At 34.5% G+C, this 12,320-nt stretch overlaps 1 protein-coding gene across 2 annotated transcripts in view; it reads left to right on the top strand.

The window, feature by feature from the left end:
* The window catches only part of sh3yl1 (SH3 and SYLF domain containing 1), an 89,532-nt gene that overhangs the window by 11,256 nt on the left and 65,956 nt on the right, over positions 1-12,320 (top strand). For both annotated transcript variants that reach the window (XM_066713280.1, XM_066713197.1), the window contains exons 2-4: positions 1,116-1,226; positions 2,697-2,810; positions 10,780-10,844. In XM_066713280.1, coding sequence (XP_066569377.1) covers positions 1,116-1,226; positions 2,697-2,810; positions 10,780-10,844 — 290 coding nt within the window. The remainder of the gene's footprint in view (positions 1-1,115; positions 1,227-2,696; positions 2,811-10,779; positions 10,845-12,320) is intronic.

Genomic DNA, 12,320 nt, shown 5'->3' with positions numbered 1-12,320 from the left:
CTGTTGCAACTTATATTACAGTGATATTATAGTTTGGTTTTAACTAATATAATCCATAAAGCTTGCTTATTCAGTTGGAATATATGCATTATAATGATCTAATTTGCTTAACCTTTTAAATGGTAGCCCTTACAAGCATACATAGGTAGTTTTTCAGTGTCTGTTGTGTGGAATGTACACTTTATTCTGTGTAGGATTCAAAAATAAAATGAATGTCATCCAAAAAGGCTTACGTCTCTTGGTATGATGATACAGTAAGTAGTTTAGTAGTTTAGTTTAGTAGTTTAGTGCTTTGGGGAAGACAAACTTGGTGATTCTGTAGCACTCCAGGACTGGGGAATGGTTTAATTTAGAGCTATAGGGATATAAACTCTTTTTGAACTTAGACACAATTTGTTCATGAGAAATCTGCAAAGAATCTTCCAAACCCCAAAGACCCTTTTCAGTTTTCATTTCCAACCATTTATTAGCCTAGTTATTCAGTTGTCAGTTGTCTTCAGGGAAAATTTCTTCTCAGATTCTACATTTAAAGCATTGAGTAACCTGTTATTGACAGAACTCACCAATAGATTTCAAATGCAGGCATTCACCCTTTGTACAGCCTTTGTAGTAACATGAGCACATACTGAACTGTAATTGTACTTCTGCTATGTTCACTCTTGTTCATCAGTGTATCAATAGTGTGTTTTTAAGAGCAGTCTGAAATCTAATAGGGCAAAGAACTATAACTGTAATGTAGAAGAACCTAATAATACTGTATTCTAGTCAGCCTGTACATTTGCAATTTACTTTCAAATGCTGGACTGTATATCTGATGTAACTGCTTATTTGTATTGTTACTTTAATTGTATTGCTTTAACAGTTACATTTGGGGAAAGTTTACTTGATTATTATAATTTTTTTTTAGTTATAAAAACTTTCAGATATTACTTAATGCAGTGTTCATAGTTGTTTTCTAAAGCTTTCAAACATGTCTCCCTGTTCTTAACTGTAATATTTGTGACCAATGGCATAAGTCCAAAAAGAAAACATTTATACATAACATAACCCTTCAGACTGACTGTTTTAAAGATTCTGCAATCTCAGACACATTGTCTTGCTGTTTTTGTTCCCAGTGAATAACCCTATACCAGCAAGCCTGAAGACTGAAGTCAATAAAGCTGCCAAGATTCTTAGACAGTTCACAGAAATTTCTGCTAGATCTGGCCCGGATAAGCTAATTCCAGGTAGGTTATAGTCATATTTATGTTTTTATTCCCCCCAAAATGATTTTGCTTCTAACATTTATATACTTAGTAATTTTATAGGAAATATCCTGTGATTTATTCTGCAAGTGTATCAATGTTACACGTCTTTTTAAGCATGGCAAGTTTTAACTCGCATTCTTTTAAGCAGCTGTACTAATCATTATTTAAATTGATCTCAAATTGCATTTTAATATAACTGATTTTATTCTTAGTTTGCATTTAAATTATTCATTTTTAAAATCGGAGACTTTAAAGATTTGTATTTCCAATGTATTAACCATCTTCTACTTAAAACTTTATCCTATGTAGGACTTGTATCTCTTAAGTAGCATTTATCTTACATGTGGAACTCTAACTTTATGGAAAATAAATGCAAGAAAGCATCAGGGTTAAGTGTAGGTGTTACCATGGGTAGTACATTAAAACATTAAAATTAGTGTTAATATTCAATGACCATGAATGTCTATAATTGTAAAACATGTCTTCTATACAATAACCCAACATTTTGAAAAAAAAAAAAGAATCAGAATACATGAAGAAGATGGGAAGTCTTAAGTAGGAGACATGACCTAGTATATATTTATTTTCATTGGCACTAGTCGACTATGACTAATAGTAAATGTTAAGTTGCATTTATTATAGCAGCTAATATTGAATGGGCCGAATGGGACATAAGCAAGATTACAAGGACATGCAACTGAACTACAAATAAGCTTTAACTAAGCTCTGTTTTATGAGGGGAACAGTATTAGCAGATTGTATACTCCATGAGAATGCAGCTATTAGTGATCAGAATGCAGAGGTATCTTCCAATGAAAGACCAGTATTTCCATGATATTTTAAAATATCTCTGAATTATTGAAATGTATTTTACAATAATTTGAAGTTTGTGTATCTGAATAAACATGCATTTGAAGATGCATTGAATCTTAATCTTAGTTTGAGAGATCTAAAGCATATGAAGATATTCAGTATTAAGATCTCAGTTCAGTAGTGGAGTAATAGTGCTTGAATAAACTAGATATTAACTGCTGCTGCATACTGCATACTTGCATACTGTATTCAGAAATTTCCATAGAACAGTTTGCATCATCCTGCATCCAGGGTCTGGAATAAAATAAAAAAACAACCATTGTTTGTATTGAAACGGGAAAACTTGTACTGAAAACAGTGTCTTCACACTGTAAGGGATTACACACTGACCACCAATATGTAGTGTGTGAATACTTTTATCCATGCTTGATAATTTCTGATATACTTATTTTACAGGATGGCAAATCTGTTTGTATTTGATGTATATAATATAATGGAGGGGGATTGCACATAAAGCTGCCCAATGACAAAACTATCATAAGCAGATAGACTGGCCTTGAATGCAAAAATGACATGCATACGTTTTTTTTTTTTTTTTTTAATATTGTTTTAATTTATTCTTATTTCACCTTATAGCTCATGTGATTGCTAAAGCACAAGGTCTTGCCATCATCTCTGTGATAAAAGCAGGATTTATGATCACAGCTCGGGGAGGCAGCGGAATTGTACTGGCTCGCCTTTCAGATGGACGTGAGTTTATTTTTTGAGAAAACATTCTTCTCTATTTTGTTACTTTGTAAGCAGCTTGTGTTGTTTGCTGTTTTGCACCATCTTTTGTTTGATCTGATCTGCTGTATTCTGCCACAGATTCTCAATCTGTGATTTGAAGTATAATACTTTAAGATGTAAATCTGTGCAATTAATATATATATATTTTTATACACCACCTATCAGAAGATATTTGGGTCTTTTAATTTGGTTTATATTTCATTTATAAGACTGGATGGGAGTAAAAAATGACAAGAAGTACAACAAAGCAAGTGCTGTTGAACAAGCTTGATTTTAGTTATTTCAATAACTTATTGGACTAATAACTTACATTAAAATATTACCAAGATATGCAAAATGACTAAAGAAAAACCTAAAAACTAAAAACTCTGTTCTTAGTCTTAAATCTAGTAATGTAGAAAATGCATGCACAGTGTTTAAACAGTTTGAAGTTTAAATACAAACCTATTCTAAGACTGTTTTATTCCTATTACTAATTTGTCCTTTTCTCAATGTATAGTTTACATAGTTTTAAACAAGTCAAGTCACACTGTTGATAATAAAAATGTATATATTATAAGTGAATGGGTCACGTGTGCTTCTTATTTTATAAGAGATGTCATCTCGTGCCTTTTGTGCTGAGAGCTGGCTGCACAAACTGTGAGAAATTGCGTCTCCTATACAATAAGAGAGACTCTTCACATGACCTATTAATTTATTTTTAATATACAACAGGATTAGTGTGCTCCGACTCCACTGGTGGATGATGATCAAAAGAGCCTGTGGAGTTGCTGTACAGCAATCTGGAAAGATGGCAACTTGAAACTCTATTTGGGACACAATTTTCAATGCATGCAGATCCTTTCTGATTGCCAAGTCAGTTGCACACTTTCATTTGCCTAAGAAGCATGTTTGAGAGTGCATCCAAGGAACTCAGAGTCTGAGGAGATCTCGGACAGTGTCTTGTATCGCAACTGAGGTTGCGCATCAGCGTGACAGTAACTTTCTTGAATTGGAAAACCTGCTGAAGGGGAATATTCAAACCTTCATTTAGGCTTAAGTGCAGTCCAGACTTCTTACCTTCCTATTCTGCTTTTTAGGAATATTTTATGAATGTTTTATTCTCACACCATACACATCTTACTTACCACCTAACCACCTGTACACACATGACTTGTGTTATTAGACACAATTAAGGTCATTTCACACAAAGTGTAGCATCAACATGTTGGGAATCAGCCTAAAATATATAAAATATCCAATGGATGCATTCACACTGGCCATGTCGCATGCAACACAAGAGGGCATCAAAGATTATACTATTGGTATGTTTGGGGGTGATGACCAATGACAAGGGAAAACACTGAACAACCCCCAGCTGTAAGTCTGTTGGGATAGGTCTCTAACAACTTAGCACACCTACATTTTGCAATATTTGTCCATTCTTCTTTACAAAACTGTTCAAGCTATGTCGAGGTCCTTGGGGAGCATTGATGAACAGCAGTAATTGCACAAAGTTCATGCAAAGGTGCCATTGACCTCTGATCAGTTCTTGCTAGGTCATCTAGTTTGGATGGATGGCTTTTTGAAAAGGTGAAAATTATGAAAGGTGGTATAGACTTTCTATAGGCATTGTAAATACTAACAGATGAAAAACTCCTGTTGACCTTTGTAATATTTGTATGACTTTAACTGTTTCCATGAGAGGTTGAAAATACTGTATTTTTATTACTCTTAACTGAAAGCAACTAGACATGCAAGTAAATTCCAGTTTCTTGAAAGCACTGTCAGAATATTTCCTTGCATTGCATTCCAGTCATATCATTTTAATAATAATCCATACCTTTGCCCTGACACTCCCCTCTCTTGTCCCTGCTTTACCGGGGGTTTTAGGGGTTCAGGGTTGCACCCTACATGTGATTACATGTGAGTAAAAGAAAGGACACTGCTAGTCAACTTTAGAAGAGCTGAGAGAGGTGAGGATTTATTTATAATTAGAGCTCCATAATGCAATATAATAAACTTTACACAATCATATTAATATCTTCAATAAACTGGACTGTATCCATTTGTTGCTGTTGCTTTCAGTTAACCATCCTAAAAAGAATCACATTTTCAACGTCTCGTGGAGTCGATCATGAATACTACTAAAAATGAAGTTTACACTTGTTGTTGCTGACTAATTGTCTTCAATCACAGTTATTGAGTTAATTTGTCATCTGTTAGTATCTATAATATAAACCTTTTATTATCAATAACTTATTTATTACGCTGTGTGGTTTTGTGTCCTGAAAATAATTAATGTCCCCATGGCACTACTTTAAAATTCACTTTTAATCAAAGGTACCCAGGGAAATAATACAAACTCATGACACTTTGAACAGACCAGGTTTGCTTAAAGTAGATGTACTAGCCTACATTTTAATGGGTGTAACGGATTCTTAGCGTGCATCCAAACTGGATGCAAGCGTTTGAGTTCAGTGCATTACAATGGAAGCTTAGAAACTGTTCCTATTTTATTTTTTTTACCATCCCATGACTCAATGGAAACTGACCTGTCCTTATCACATGTGGTGTACACATGCCTCAAATGACAAGCAATGGCAGAGGCTGATTTCTGAGTTACAACAAATTCAAGCAAGCAAGCAAATTTGCTGCAGATATTCAAGATATATATTGTATATTACAAAATATGACATACTGTGTCAAACAATCAACACTTGAAGAATATGTCAATTGGCTCTATTATTTTTAGTAATGCAACTGGGCCTTATTGATTACATTTCAGAATCATGTTATGATTATGACCACTTTTAAAAGATGAATGACAAATTCCCAACTGTACAAAAAATAAATGAATGAGATTTTAACTTAAATTTCCTTTTGTCTTAAACTTAATTTTGTCTTCCTTATTAACAAAACAGGCCCTGAATGTAAAAGTTATTTTAAATATGGCTCTGAGTCTGTCATCACCTTGGTAGAGCATTACAAAATCTCTGGGCAAAGTAACAGAATCCACAGGTTTCAATTTATTCTTGAAACAGTCACTCCATTTAATACCTTGTAAGACATGAGTAAGTTATTAAATGTAATTCTGTAATCTTGTCAATGCAAGGACATTAGAGTTGGAAATCATAAGCGTTTTGTTTTCCGTCTAAATCGACAAGAGAATAGATCAATTGAACAATTAAACCAGGCAGTCGGAGCTGTCGCATCGTGGCACCAGAGCTAGGCTAACTAATACATACAGGCAGGCAAACATGAGAGAGTCATTACAAGACATCTATTGTTGGTCCTTTCTGCTGGCAGTTGTGTTTTGCAATTCAACTGTAGTCAGGTGATGCAGAGCAAATACACCTGTATGTATTACCCTAATCCCATGCATGGTCTGTAAACCTATCTGTCCCAAACTCAGAGGCTCATTCTTTACATGAGAATTTAGAGAAATGTTAGACCAACCTAACAGCTGTAATACATATGATCAGTACGTGCATGAGATATTCAGGTGTTTTCATGAGACTATTGTTAAGTAGGAGCAAATCTTTCTTTTTAGTTTTTCTTTAAAGCAAGGAACCTACATAAACATTGTTTGGCAAAGGAATTGCAGCACAGAAAGCCATTTTTTGAAAACCATAGCATAAAACCAAAATGGTTTGCAAAGTATGCAATGCTGAACATAGTAACCGCAGAGATCCCACAGTAAATTATTCAAATAAAGCAAGTTTCTTAACTGGTTAGTCAGTTTTTTGATGTTCTTTGTAACTACAATGTGACAATAACACAACATATTATGTTATGCATAATAATGTATGCAGTAATCCCAATAATGTTTCTTTGTTTCAAAGAATATTGTGTTTGGCAAGATCTTATATTAAGAATACAAATAAACTGAATTTTGTGTGATAATTTTGTTTTGTGAGATTATAATCCTTTTATTTGGACATAAAATGTTACTGTAATAAACAAGAATTAAGATTCAAGTTATTTCTAATCAATATTATTACATTTGTGTAATAACTGAAAGTTTTCAATTTGATATATTCTCTGCCTGTTTTAAAAATATGTGGACAAGAAAGACTCAAACAAATGCTACCAAACAAACACACAAACCGACAAAATATAATGAGATCTAAGCAGTCTTATTTTTCTTTGGGGTCAAATGATTTACACAGGCATGGAAATTAATGCAAAACTCAATGTAGTAAAAGAGGAATTATGAGTAAATGGTGTTTCATTGCCATACCACCCACAGCAGGAATACAAATGTTCCAAAGAAAGGCTTTGAAGTTGAAAAGAGTGAAAAATATACAGAAGAATAAATAAATGGTTCCCCAAATAAATTATCTTAACTATATTACTTAGCACATAATTAACAAAAATCCCCCCTTCCTCCATTGTGTATTCTGTGAATCACATAGACGGAACTCTTTAGTAATACAAACTAATCTCTGATCAGATTCACCCCCTACACAAGACAGGCCAGACCGGATAATGTGTTATGTCTTTCTGCTCCTATGGAATTGCATTATTTCTTAGTGTGGACAATAACATTTGACTGATTGCTCTAATAAATTATAGGAAATAGTTTAGCTACCCTTTAGGTGTCATGGGTATACATTTAAAGTATAACTCACAACAGGGAACAGGTCTGAGGATTCAGAAAAAAGAGAAAAAGAGAACACACATTATTCCTTTATTATGGTATTTTCACCCAACAACTTCTTCAAATTTCAATGAGTAGTATTGAACTACAAAAAATATTCCCATAGACTTTAATAGAGGAAAAGGGTCAAAAAGGTCAACATTTAAAAAAATGCATTTTGTTTTGATCAAACAACTTTGTAGTACTGCAATATAGTTTGTCCAATTATGATCAACTATGCAGAATATTATAATACAGGTTGTCTAGTTTCATTTGATAGGTGTCACATACATGTACCCTTTATAATATCCATGTAAAGGGTTAGGTTTGGTATAACGTGCTAATGCGGCGGCATTTTATAGGCAGGTGGCAGACATGCATTAGTGGAGCAGATAAGATAACCCTTCCCTACTTCCCTTATTACAAATATAAATGGCTTCTTACTTTCTTAGCAAAAAATATAGAATTGTATTTTAATTTAAAATAAGAACATAAGAAAGTTTACAAACGAGAGGGGGCCATTCGACCCTTCGTGCTCGTTTGGTGTTCATTAATATCTATGTGATCCAAGGATCCTATCCAGACTATTTTTAAATGTTCCCAAACTTTCAGCTTCAACCACATCGCTGGGTAGTTTATTCCAGATTGTGACGACTCTCTGTGTGAAGAAGTGTCTCCTGTTTTCCGTTTTGAATGCCTTGAAGCCCAATTTCCATTTGTGTCCCTGGGTGCGTGTGTCCCTGCTGATCTGGAAAAGCTCCTCTGGTTTAATGTGGTCGATGCCTTTCATGATTTTGAAGACTTGGATCAAGTCTCCACGTAGTCTCCTCTGTTCCAGGGTGAAAAGGTTCAGTTCCTCAGTCTCTCCGAGTAGGACTTTCCCTTCAGACCTGGAATAAGTCTGGTTGCTCTCCTCTGAACTGCCTGTAAAACAGCAAAATGCTTCTGCTATAAAAATAAGAGCCCCACCAAAAACAATAATTGGGAACCAACATTTCCCGATTTACCAATATATCTACCGATATTTAGTTTTATTTATTTATTTTTTAACATGCAAAACAGACATTTTCTAGCATGGATCGCTCAAATCTCCATGAGATAAATTGTCAAATATGCAGGATTTTTACGTTTTTACATAATAAACAGTATACTGTAATTTTTCAGTATACAGTAATCTTCAGTCATGAAGAAAATAAACATTAATATCAAAAACATGGATACTCAACTGCAGCACAGCTTTCAAAATACTTTCTATTGGTTATGAAGGTTTTAGTAAAACACATGTTTATTGGTTTATGAGCCCTGTGTTTCTCTGTGGGTGTTTTTGTATCACCACAGTGCTCAGTAGTGTTCATGCGGCGCTGCTGCGGGTGAGAATCAGTGTGGAGTCGGAAGCTTCCAGTAGAAGACTAAAGCATCATAACTATGTTAAAAAACAATGTTAAATATAATAACAAATGTATTTGTCTGAAGTCTGACAACGGATTTGATGGTAGTTTGAAATAGTTTGAGAAAATATATCCGTGCATTATCGGTGGAATATGTGCCGATACAGATTTTTCTGTAAAAGGTTGATAATATCGGTGCTCCGATATATCTGTCGGCCCCTAGCAAAAAGTAACTTATTTTATGTTTGCAAAAAGTGTTTGTATATGTATTTAAAATGTTGTGAAACGTATGCAAGTGTGTTGATTTATAATTCACGACAAGATAAAACTATTTAAATTTGATAAAACGATGATATAGCTGTGTTTTAAAGGACTAATTTAATATATGCATATAATGAACTATAATCAGTGCTAGTGCGCATGCGAGGACCCCCATGGCGGCTGAAAGTTGATCCTGATCAAATGGCAGTGTAAATGTAACACCACTGATCATGATCAAATGTTCCGATGCATTTGATCCGGATCAGAAATGGCAGTGTAAATGCACCTAGTAGTGGACTCTGAGCTCGTTGCATGGATGCCAGTGCCCGCATTTCCATTGACAGATTGGGGTGTACCGTTTTGATGCCCAAGACATACTTGCCTAGAAAAAGGCAAGAGCGTCCACTCAACTCTGAGGGGCTGAACTCGGTACAGTAGGATAGCAGAGAATAGCGCTGGACATTTGTTGAGGAATTAATTCATCAGAATGAGTTTGGAGGAAAAGATGCGACTAATCTTGCAATGCTGGGAAGTGTAAACATCACTACACATCTGGATGAAAGCTACCGTGTAGGAATACTAAAAAAAAACTAAAAAAAAATGCGGGGTGTTAATGACGAAGTGCTCAGTAAGTGTAGTGTATAGATAAATGAAACTTTGTAACCTATATGTAATATTATATATGCTGTAGTTTAGATGTGATGTTCACAAACTATTAATGTAAACACATTTTAAGAGATTTACAACAGTTGAACGTGAATGCAGTTTCGCTGATTTGTATTTTAATAATCCAAATTTACAATACTAATATTTGTTGTTAACGGTCGCTTTTCAACTACAACAATTACATATTTTGGTCAATTTTTATATTTGTTGCACTGTTTGTTTGTTTTTTTTAATAATGTGATACTGCTAATATTTATTACTAGAACGGTGTATATTGACATGAAGCTTCTCCCGCCCCACATGTCTCTGAGGTCACCAGCCGCAACTGACCCTAACTCTTGTACATGTGATTAACATCAGAACTCCAATGAAGTGCATGTTATATTAATGTTTTAACCCTTTTTTATTCATATATTAATTTGAGGAATTGCACCAGTTTATTTTAAAGTGTGACCAATCTCATGTTTACTAAATCATATGGTATGGTTAGTACTGGTAAAACCAGACTGCTTTACTGATCTGCTACACCTTTATCAATCAATCACCTTTTAATAATGATTAATCCTAATCCCTAACCTATGTGCCATATTAAAATCTTTTGTGTAGTTTCTCATTTTTGTTATTTTACTTGGGTTGACTTCAGCATTGTTTAAAGTCAAGTATCAGAGTGTGTTCTGTCCCTCTCTTTTAATGACATAATTACAGATTCACTGCATGAAATCAAACTTGGTGCACTGTTCAGTAGGTCCAGATGAATTTTTTTATAGACTTGTACAGTCCAGGAGTTATTGTTGTTTACAGCCTTGTAAAAGTGAAGCTAAATGTGTTAGAATACGCTGATGTCATTACACACACTTGTTTTGTGTAGTCAGAACAAATCTAATAATTTATGTTATAAGAACAGTACTCTTTTTCATTGATTTTTAATCAATATAACGTCTTCATAATATCTTCATATCTTAAACTGAGTTTCACTGTCTTTTGCTTGTTTCAGGTTGGTCAGCTCCTTCTGCTATAGGTATTGCAGGTCTTGGCGGTGGATTTGAGATCGGTGTGGAGGTAGGTTTTGTCTGCTGTGAGAGAATATTATTTTCTGTGTGGTGGCTTAAATTCTGGGATAAAAGTGAAAGCCCAACCAATGAGGATGGTCCGCATTTTTATATCATGCTGTAAAATTATCTTCATATACATTCAACCCTTTGAATACTTTTCATTAGATCTATTAAGATTGTTCACATTAGCATGTGTGCGTTTGGATACATAAAAGTATTACAGTTGAAGTGCTGAAAAGCATTGTAGAGGAATGCAAAGAAGTGAAAACTGAAATTCGCCCTGGGCAATACTATCTGCAAGGAAATCATAATGATGAATAATTGATTTTAAAGCAACAGTTGATTTTATTTTCATGAACCCATTCTTTACCTATATTTAAGAACACTCCATCATTAAGTTGTTTTATTTTTCCAGAGATTGTTTGAATGTTATCCTAATTCGATTTTTTTTTTTCTGCAATCAGGCTTCATCCCCAGGTTGTAGATTGCTAGAGTCCTAAAGTACACATAAGCAGTGGACTCTTGATAGCATTAATATGACCCAGACAAGGGTGAAAGCCAGACTTACAGCGCTATTTTTAACCATGCTTGCACTGCGTGATTAGAAGTATAATTTCCTAAGCACAGGGCTGATTCCAGTGTGTTATATTGCATGGAAAGGATGACTGTCATATGTATTTGTGATTCATTTTGTTTTTTCAAATGAATGAATTTCAGGGCTACTGTAAATCTAAATGGGTGATTTTGTTTTTGTTTTTATCAGTCTTTTGTGTTTTTGTAATTCCCAACCTCTTTATGTTTTCCCAACATATTTATGTTAAACACCATAGATATCCTTAGTATTGCTTAAACTTTGGAAAACTGGCAGCTAAAACTATTGATCTGTCCCTTTGATTTCAAATGGTATTTAATTAAAATATGTTGATTGATATGTAATTGGCCTATTGACAGACTGCAATACATGTTCTCAAATTTAATTGTAGTTGTTTGTGTGTTCATCTTAAAACGTGTGAAAACAAAAGGAAGTACAGCAAATACTTGTATACTTACATATGATTATACTGGTATTGTGTATGCAATACTTCCATATTTATATATATTTTTTTCCTGACATGAAACAATGACGGGCTACTGGTCAAAGCCGGGGGGAATCCACTGGTCATGGTCCACATTGGAACCAGTGACATAGGAAAAGGTAGGGCAGAGGTTCTGCAAGACCAATTTAGGAAAGAAAGACCTCCATGGTAGTTTTCTCCAAAATACTTCCGGTACCACATGCATGGCCAGGGAGACGAGCAGAGATTAGAATGGAGCATTGTTCTTTCTTTTGGGATAGATGGGACCTGTACAAACCGGACAGTCTACATCTAAACAGAAGGGGGGCTAATGCATTGGGAGAGCATATGTGCAGAGTAATTGATCATCTTTTAAATTAGGGACCAGTAGGGTAGGGAGCTCTGACAATGGGAGATGTTCTACTAAG

The sequence above is a fragment of the Amia ocellicauda genome, chromosome 1 (genome assembly GCF_036373705.1).
Source record: "Amia ocellicauda isolate fAmiCal2 chromosome 1, fAmiCal2.hap1, whole genome shotgun sequence".
In the NCBI taxonomy this organism is placed as follows: domain Eukaryota; kingdom Metazoa; phylum Chordata; class Actinopteri; order Amiiformes; family Amiidae; genus Amia; species Amia ocellicauda.
The sequence above is the reverse complement of the archived record's forward strand: the minus strand, read 5'-3'. Positions and strand labels throughout refer to the sequence as shown.